Raw genomic sequence first — 10,428 nt, forward strand, 5'->3', positions numbered from 1 at the left:
ATGCGTCCCAGGTCTTAATTAAAGTCTACCACTATGTGATGATCTCTGTCAGAGGAGCATCAGTGTTCATGATAGATCATATAGATTTACTTATAATTCAAGTCACAATGTGGAATAATGTGACAAGAATGGCTCTTTACACACACACAAACAGACAGGCAGACAGACAGAGACACACACAGAAGAGATCCAGACGATCAAATCATTTTGAAAAAAATCCAGACTGTTTCGAATTGAAATTTCTGTTTTTTTAAATTAACCCTGCAAGACCCGGATATATTTCTACTTGCAAAAAAAATGTTTCAACCTTTCAGATGGTGTTGTAGGAGTACTTTGGAGAGGAAAATATAATGTTTTTTAAAATAAATAGTTTTCGTAAGGTTTTATTGAAATGTTGTAATATTACAACATTGGGTCTAACGGGTAGCAGAATGTCCTATAGGCCATTGTTACTCACTATCAGAATAACATGGCAAATGTCTATATACTTCACTAAAACAACTTAAGGGTTCATTTATATGGTTATGGTTTATTATTTGGCCTCAGAACAGTATACATTATGAATAATATTTGGCCTCAGAACAGTACATTATGAATAATAACATCAATAAGCCATATTTTTAAGTTTTTATTTTATTTTAGTCGATGTCCACATCACTCTCTCCATTCATTACAATATCCAACACATCCCTTGCAGTGAAGCGAGGCTCTCTCCTTGCTTGTGTCATTCTGAAATGATAAATGAAGACATACCTTTAGCACATTAGTAGCACATCTCACTGCAGGTACATATTTCACAAGTCACACAATACTGTCTGGCCAACCTATTGTGCTTTGCTTATCCTCACAAAGGCTAAGCACCATCATCACTGATGGTGCTTAGCCTAACAAAGGGATTGAGGATGGCTGTAAGTAAGCAATCCCCAACACCCATCACATGAACAATGATGAGTCTTAACTGGGCGACTCCCATATGAACAATTACCATACACTGATTGCTAATCACAAACATTACCAAAATATTTTGCTAAAACATTATAGGCAATGAAATGTTATAAGCTAATGCAGTATATTTGTCTTCGAGCACAATTGGTTACAAAATGTATTGTGAAAACGAATAATACTCCACTGCATTCCACTCTGTAAAATGAACAGGTGCATTGCTATTTGCTACCACCATGACCCAATGTTGTAAAAATACAACAAGTATAAAGCATGCTCTAATTTACATTTGGGGGATATCTTTCACAATAACAACATATCTACATGTTCTAGACATTCTAATGATCACCAAAATAATTATTACAGACATTTTACTTACTTTTTTGTGAGGAATCCTGTCCAGTGAAAAAGAGATTTTTCTTCCTTCAAGGATTTTCAAGTTGTGACATTTCCTGCCTCTGTGGGGGGTATTTATATGCAAATATCCTGGCCACTGACATTGCAAGACTAAACAATAGGATCCAATGATGATGTTTAGGTGAAAAAATAACAGGAAAACAAATGATTTATACACTTTTTTTGATAAAATACAAATGTTGTATTATTACAACAGCGGGTCTTGCAGGGTTAACAAAATATAAACATTACAAATATCAGGGCAAACTGCAGTTACAATACTGTATAATTGACATCTCGCAGTGCAGGTCATGTGGGCAGCCAGTGTGACGTCATCAGAATGCCTGTTTGGGAGAGCTGAGTATGACTGATGAGTTTCACCTGTGCTGAGGATGATTAGAGACACCTGCTGCAATGTGGTAAAGCATGGAGAAGGAGAGGGTGCTAGTGTCATTCTGTTACTTTACTTTAACTGCAGTACAATTTGGACTGTTGAGTAATATCTGACCAGGAGTAGGCTATACTAGGCTGAGGTTGAGTAGGCTACTTTTCCAACGTGGGTGCCATTGGGACATTAGTATTATATTCCCCTTTCATTTATACCTTTGGAATTACTACTTTAAGTTTGCCTGCATTGCAACCATAAAACTGAATTCTCAACCAGAGCACCAACAGTGTCTAAAACGTCACAACAAGAGACAAGAGCAAGAGGCCCAAGAGAGACCTGAACAAACACTTATAGCAATGATTAGAATATAGAGCTATTTAACAATTATTTTAATAATTGACAACTATTCTCCCGACAAACATTCTATACACATTTTAAACTGCTCACACCACAAAAAAACAGAGGCATGTAAATGCTACACAATGTAAAGCAATGGAATTGGCATCTCAATTTCTTCCGGGCAACAGTAGCCTATAGGCTACATGACAGCCTCTACTTTGAACAAGTGTGCTATTAATTAAATACAAATCAATCCAGGATGTATTTTAATGACAAATGTCATATCAAACAATCTGTGTGGTGGAGTATGTTAACACAATATATAACTAGTACATATGTTGCACACCACACTAGCATCTCTTTGTTCAAGCCTCTCTCCCTATGAACTAAACTTTATTGATCCAAAAGTTATGAATCTCTTTGTGTCAGCCTTGTTCTGATCCTTAGGGGTTAGGAGGTACATGGACATCCAAACACTTCAACGAGTGCTGGGTCCGACTAAATAAACCGTGAACAAAAGGAAAGGGTCCGCACACCGTCTTAATGCTCCCAACATAATTATTTGACAAATTCGACATCAATTCTTGTCTTTTAATATTGCTTTATTGCATTTTAAATTTTTGTATATATCTGACTGTTGACTCTCTGTTTATAGCTTGTTTCCATACATTGTGGACAGGTATTTTGTATAGGGTATGGACACTTATTACTGTATGTATACAAAATGTTTTCCTGATGGCCACATAGGAATAATAATGGCTTATCTATGGATCTGTCATAGACTGTGAATTCCAAATTGCCTTCACTCAGTGATTTGTGAATTCTGCCCTCTTTTGTCTCCTCACTCAGATCAGTATATCTGACGAAGGCCACATCGGCCGAAACGTTGTTGTTTTTTTGACCGCTCTATTTATTAAATTATGTTGGGAGCGTTAAGACGGTGTGCGGACCGTTTCCTTTTGTTCACAGCCTTCTAATCCTTACCACCATATTTGATGAAAACTTGGAACAGCCATCTTTTAGCAGATTTTATAGGTGACTAGGGCTGTCATGTCACGATCAAGACATTTTACTTGACCACTCTTGTCACACAAATAATTTTGGTTAATGATGTAATTGTGTTTTTTGGCATTCAACATTGGAATGTATGAATAAAAATAACAATTCTATTTTGCTTTGTAAACAAATTGCACAGGGCAAGTACAACAAATATACAAAGACAGGACTGACATTTAATAACTTTATACTTTCAAACTTAAAACAATATACGATATGGTGGGAAAAGACGATCTACAAGCTCACAAGATGTAACGCGTTGTGAGCTTGTAGCTTGTTCCTAAAAGGTTTATGCAAACAGTAAGTGATTTTTGCATGTCTAAAGTGCAGTCACAGATTAATAAGGTACCTTTTGTTTGTCCATTGAAGCAAGTATTTGGCATAAAATGTTTGCTCTGTGAGACTGTTATAAATATTTTTTTCTTTCTTGGTACAAGGACTTGATTGTATATTTTATGGCATTTTATGTCTTTCAGGTATAACAGTAATTTATTGTCAGTCTTGTACTTTAAAGTAGTTACTATGGAACAGTTAATTGAACATGTGAATGCAATGATTCTGATGTTATTCTTAAAAAGAAGTCCAATATTGTAATTAGCATTTACTCACTTTGTAGTGCAAAAATAAACGTTCAAAAATATTCAAACTTTTCCCACATTTCTTCTTATATTTTTTTAATGGCAGACATCCAAGCTCAATGTGTCTCAACGCGATGCATTGTGAGCTTGTAGATCGGCTATTTTCAAATAGCCTGTATATAGGGTTAAAGTGGTTGAACTGATTTTGATGCTATATTAACTCATTTTGCTGGAGACCCCCTGGAACCCCTCCAAGGACCCCTGGTGGTCCCCGGACCACACTTTGAGAACCACTGGAGTATGTTAACCCATTGATACCTGGAACGCATCTGTGTCACTTTCGATTTCTTTGGCTATTCAAAAATAGCAGATATACAAGCTCATAGCGCGGCACCGAGTGCCGCGCTACGAGCTTGTAGATCTGCTATTTTTGAAAAATCGTGAAAAGATATTTTTTATATTTTTTTCAAAAAACTGTTAGGATTTAGATTTTTTTTAAAGAATCGCCTCAGGTCTTAATGGGTTAAAGGCAATATAACTAGTACATGTGCAGTGTTTGGAGGCGGCCTCCCTACTCTCCCATTGAGACATCAGTCCCTGATGTCGTTGACCAGGTCAATAAAGGTTATTTGAAGCAAACGGTGCAGCGGCTTTGACACCAGCCACACCGCTATCTTTACTGTAATTCAGACATTGTTTTTAATGACCTCTCTCTCTCCATCAGGAGAGGGAGACGAAGTACATGAAGCTTAGGGATTGTAGCTTTAATTTTGGGCCTGGAGGCGCAAACAACGCCCACCACACCAGCATCTCTTGTTCTGTCGGCCTATCTCTCCGTTATGAACTTAAAGGAGTAGTTCACCCAAAAAATGGCTTATTTTCTATCAATTGCTCACCCCATGAAGCCTTGAATTCAGGGATTTTTGTTTTTGTTTTTGTCTCATTCCTAAGCCAGTAATTTGATTACTGTCTCCTACAGGCTAATGTATCCGGTAGGAGACACAAAGTAGACTCTTTGTGTCTCCTACCGGAAATACACCCAGTCATCAAATTATTGGCTTAGGAATGCGACAAAAACAAATCCATGAATTCAAGGCTTCATGGGGTGTGTAATTGATAGATTATTATTTTTAAACTACTCCTTTAACCTTTTTGACCTCAAAGTTAATCATCTCTTTTAGGGAAGCATTCTGATCATAACATGTTTTATGAAAACTTGGAACGGCCATCCGTTCTCAAGTTTTTTGGCAGATTTTGTAGGTGACATGGGCTGTCACGATCACGACATTTTACTTGACAATTCATTGTCACAGAAATAATTGTGATTAATGATTGAATTGTGTGATTGGCATTCAACATTGGAATAAATACAAATGACATTTCTGTTTGGTTTTTAGGCTTTGTAAAGAAAAATTGCATAAATATGTACATTTGAAAGTCAGAATCTTCAATAGATCAATTTCTATGTACCAAGATCACTGGGTGCAGGTATAGTGCAGGAATATACACAATGATTAGTCTTTAGGGTGGTTGTGTTCCGTTTGATATCCTTCTCCTATCACAGCAACTCACGAATCTTGCTGCTGTGTTAGCACATTGTTGTACTTCGCCCAGCACACACACACACGTGTACATACAACTAAACCAGAGAGTTGAATTTCAACATGTCTCTCGGCAACTGACTGTGGTCCATCACAAACTATTGGTAGACAAAAAAAATTAATGAAAAGGTTTTCCTTTCTTCCTCGTGATTGTTTTAAGTACTAAGTACTGCAGTATAGAACAAGAGGAGGAGTGGAGGAGAGGAAGAGAAAGACAAGAGTGGAGGCTGTGAAGGGTTAACGGCTACAAGGAGGATGTCTAGTGAAGTGAAAGTAAAACTGTGAAAGTAGTTAGGAGGCAGCACATGCTTTCTACAACAACAAAAAAACCTTCATTCAGCAGGACTTTTGATAAAGACCGAGGACTTAAAAACCGGTGAGTACAATGAGTGCTTGGAGCGCAAAAGGGCGTAAGTGACATTTTCAGAAGTTTACAGGACAGCTTTTTATTGATTGTAATAATTTAATTAAAAACAACTTTAAAATATTGTATTTTAAAATACATTCATTGTCTCTGCCCACCACCACGGAGGATGTGGGTTCGAATCCACCGTGGTGCATCCGGCTTTGTCGGTTGTCTATGTGACCTCAATTGGCCCGTGTTCAGGGTATAGGGAAGCTGGACGGGGAGGGTGATATTGGTCATTGGTACCGCAGGGTTCTATACTAGGCCCCCTCCTGTTCTCTATTTATATGCTCCCCCTTGGCAATATTATCCGCAAACACCACATTCAGTTTCACTGCTTTGCAGATGACACACAACTATACACAACAACCCTACCGGTGCTACAGGAAATCTGACCAGTCTCTTGTCATGTCTCTCCGATATAAAGTGCTGGATGTCAAATAATTTCCTACAACTTAAATGAGTCGAAATCAGAAATTGTCATCTTTGGTCCCCCAAATTCTACACAACATATTGTATCAGAGCTTGGTAGTCTATCCCCGTAACTTGGGTGTGCTTTTCGACCCTGGCCTCTCTTTCATTCCCCAGGTGACACAAACTGTTCAAACATCTTACTTCCAGCTAAGGAATATAGCTATAGAGTCAAAAGCTTCCTGTCACCAGCAGATTTAGAAAAAGTAATCCATGCTTTTATTTCCTCTCGTTTAGACTATTGTAACTCCATCTATTCCGGCCTCTGCAAAAAAGCAAATTTTATCCCGTCTCCATTTGGTACAGAACTCAGCTGCTAGACTTTTACCCAACTCCAAAAAACGTGACCGTATCACCCACATTGCTGCTCTTCACTGGTTGCCCGTTAATTTTAGAATTGATTTTAAGATTTTACATATGACCTTCAAGGCTGTGAATGGACAGCCCCCCCCCCCCCCACCCCCCCCCCCCCCGTTACATTTCTGACATGCTGGAACCCTACAAGCCTGTACACAGCCTCAGATCCGCAGATAAGGAACTCCTGGAGACCCCTACACCCCCGTTCATCAAAAAGGGTGACAGGGCTTTTGCAGTCCGGGCCCCTAAGCTTTGGAACGCCCCTACCTGTTGACCTAAGACGTGCAAAATCAGTGTCATCATTTAAAACTCTTCTGAAAACGCATCTCTATGCTAAGGCCTTTTCTTAAATTGTCCTGCCACTTTTGTTTTATTTGAGTATATCTGTATGGGTTTAATGTACATTTTGTGCCACTTGTTTCATTCTCTGATCGTCTGTAGTAGTTTTTATCCAAAGTTTTATCATGTTGTTCCTTTTATCCTGCTCTGTAAAGCACTTTGTGACTTTGTCTGGAAATGTGCTATATGAATAAATTCATTATCATTATCATCATTGCACGTACTCCCACGGGCTGGGGTGGCGCCTGTCGGAGGGGATTGGTGGGCGGGAGAAGTAGGACGAAGGCCCCACGTCCTCCTGGTGGGGACAGAAATGTGTGTGGGGAGGAATTAATTGGCATAATGACTAAATTTGGTGGGAGAAGGGGGTAAAAAATAATTGTCTACTCTATTTCTTTTTTTTAATAATACATTAATTGCAGCCTAATCTGTATTTTGGTATAGATTGCTTAAATATATTGTTTTTAATGAAATCATTACAATCAATGGAAAGCTGTCCTGTAAAATTCTGAGAATTTCACCAAGCCCACGCAGATAAGGTTTTATTATTCATTAACAGATTATAAAAAGTATTAAACTGTATCCAGACATGATCTTGCCCTATTTGCATATGACTTGAAATTCCACTGTCCAATCTTATCTAAGAATGACAGGTTTCCTTTCCAGTAGTATGTAGTAGTACAGTACATATGACAAAATGATTGTGCTATATTCCAATGTAATAATCCATGTCAGATTCATAATTATTAAGCTGTGAAAAGTGTCATTTAATAACTACTTTTCTTTCTCTTTTATTCCCAGTGTGTTGAAATGGCCTCTGCCAGCACTCTCCATTCTAAAGAGAACTTCCTGTGTTCCATCTGTCTGGACGTGTTCACTGATCCAATCACCACTCCATGTGGACACAACTACTGCAAAACCTGTATCACACATTACTGGGACACTAATGATGTGTGTCAGTGTCCACTATGTCAAACGCAATTCTATAAGAGACCAGAATTCTCTGTTAATGAAGTTCTCTCGGAGATGGCTGATCAGTTCAGGAAGTCAAAGCAGCAGATAAAAACCTCCAGCACAAACCACAAACCTCCCAAACCAGATGGTATTTCCTGTGACGTCTGTACTGAGAACAAGCTCAAGGCCCTGAAGTCCTGCCTGGTATGTCTGATCTCCTACTGTGAGACTCACCTGGAGCCTCATCAGAGACTAGCAGGATTAAAACGACACAAACTGATCGACCCTGTAAAGAACCTGGAAGACTTTATGTGTAAGAAACATGACAAACCTCTGGAGCTGTTCTGTAAGACTGACCACATGTGTGTTTGTCAGTTCTGCTCTGAGTTAGACCACAAGTCACATCAAATTGTATCTCTGAAAGAGGCATATGAAGGACAGAAGGTTGAGCTGGGAAAGACAGAGTCTGAAGTTCAGCAGATGATCCAAGAGAGACAAGTGAAGATCCAGGAGGTCAAACACTCAGTAGAGCTCAGCAAGAAAGATGCAGACAGAGAGATGGCAGACAGTGTGCAGGTCTTCACTGCTCTGATCAGCTGTATTGAGAGAAGCCAGGCTGAGGTCATTAACGTGATTGAAGAGAAGCAGAAAACAACAGAGAAGCAGGCTGAAGGCGTCATTAAAGAGCTGCAACAGGAAATCACTGAGTTAAAGATGAGAAGCTCTGAGCTGAAACAACTCTCACAAACTGAAGACCACATCCACCTCCTCCAGAACTTCACGTCCATCAACACCCCTCCTCCCACCAAGGACTGGACAAAGGTCAATGTCCACCAGTCTTTATATGTGGGGACTGTGAGGACAGCTGTGGCTCAGCTGGAGAAGACACTCAGTAAAGAGATGAAGAAGCTGTATGACGCTGAGCTGAGTAAGGTCCAACAATGTGCAGTGGATGTAACTCTGGACCCCGATACAGCATATCCCAATCTGATCCTGTCTGAGGATGGAAAACGAGTGAATTACGGAGACGTAAATAAGAATCTCCCAGACAACACAGAGAGATTCTCTCAATATGCATGTGTTTTAGGAAAACCAAACTTCTCCTCAGGAAGGTTTTACTATGAGGTTCAGGTTAAAGGGATGACTGACTGGATTATAGGAGTGGCCAGAGAGTCCAGCAACAGGAAGGAATTCACACTGGGCCCTGCCGAAGGTTACTGGACTATTTGGTTGAGGGAAGGGAATAACGAGGCTCTTGCTGGCCCTCGTGTCCTCCTCCCTGTAAGAGAGGAGCTCCAGACAGTGGGAGTGTTTGTGGATTATGAGGAGGGTCTGGTCTCCTTTTATGATGTGGAGACCAGAGTTCATCTCTACTCTTACACTGGCTGCACCTTCACTGAGAAACTCTGTCCATTCTTCTGTCCATCTGACAAGTTAAGTGATCAAAACACTGCTCCTCTCATCATCTCTCCTGTCGATCACACATATTAGACTAATCCTCCAATAGATTTACATGAAAAGGTTAGTTTTCATGTAGTGACCAGTTGATGTTTAGAATTGGGTGTCATTGGGGGATGATGGACTCCTCTGAAATACAAAAGTGTGACCCTCCTGCTGACAGATATATTTGTTCTGTCTTTCGCTGTGTATTATAGATTACCCTCTCTCGGACTATAGCTCGACCCTCGCCTATTTACCTCAGGTGGACCCCTGCCATAATCACTGAACGCATTCTGTGTGTCATTTTTAGATTTCTTTGGGCTATTCAAAATAGTAGATCTACAAGCTCGTAGCGCGGCACTCGGTGCCGTGCTACGAGCTTGTAGATCTGCTATTTTTTTGAGAAATCGTGAAAATGTGTGCAAATCTTTTGTATACATTCTTAACTCAAATATTTGCTTCTGGGGGTCCCTGGAACAAAATATTTTTTGAAGGGAGGGGGTCCGCAGACAAATACATATTATTTTGGGGGTCCTTGACATGAAAAAAGTTTGAAAACCATAATATAGCAACACAAGGATTTAGAAGACATTTGTAAAATCCCCAGAAGCAAAGATTTGAGTTAAAAAAATTCGCTTTAAAAAAGTATACGTATATATTCAAACTAAAGATTTGCACACATTTTCACGATTAAAAAAAAAATTGCAGATCTACAAGCGTAGCTTATAGATCTGCTATTTTTATATAGCCAAAGAAATCTTAAAATGACACAGATGCGTTCCCGGTCTGAAATGGTTAAGACAACAAATGTGTATATGGATGGAAGGGTTCATTTACATGTTTATTTTCATTCAAAAGTCATTTCATTGTTGTTCCTACCAGACGTATTCTATTGAAACACAACAAGTTATTTTTGCATGTCTAAAGTACAGCCACAGATTAATAATAGGGTAAATTGAGTTCTCTGTTGAAGCAAGTATTTAGCATTAAAATGTACGCTCTGTGAGACTGTTGAAATAAAATGTCTACATCTTCTTGGTACATGGACTTGATTGACATTTTTATATCATTAGCATTCAATTTGATTATAAACTCAACATGTTCATTCATTAAATGTGCAAGAATAATGTCTATCAGGTATAATAATAATGTGTCAGTTGT

General features: G+C 39.0%; 1 protein-coding gene and 1 long non-coding RNA gene across 2 annotated transcripts in view; both read left to right on the forward strand.

Annotated features, from left to right (window-relative positions):
- The window catches only part of LOC308096228, a 183,580-nt gene that overhangs the window by 112,903 nt on the left and 60,249 nt on the right, over positions 1–10,428 (forward strand). The window lies entirely within an intron of this gene.
- Positions 5,620–9,541, forward strand: LOC308096213 (E3 ubiquitin-protein ligase TRIM39-like). Its single transcript, XM_080443548.1, has 2 exons — positions 5,620–5,676; positions 7,675–9,541. The coding sequence occupies exon 2, from the start codon at positions 7,684–7,686 to the stop codon at positions 9,316–9,318; it is 1,635 nt and encodes a 544-aa protein (XP_080299674.1). The 5' UTR covers positions 5,620–5,676; positions 7,675–7,683; the 3' UTR covers positions 9,319–9,541.

This window comes from Gymnoscopelus braueri (genome assembly GCF_963280865.1).
Source record: "Gymnoscopelus braueri genome assembly, chromosome: 12".
Taxonomy (NCBI): domain Eukaryota; kingdom Metazoa; phylum Chordata; class Actinopteri; order Myctophiformes; family Myctophidae; genus Gymnoscopelus; species Gymnoscopelus braueri.

Coding starts and splice junctions, on each gene's coding strand:
- LOC308096213 (XM_080443548.1), top strand. CDS start 7,684: ATGGCCTCTGCCAGCACTCTCCATTCTAAAGAGAACTTCCTGTGTTCC.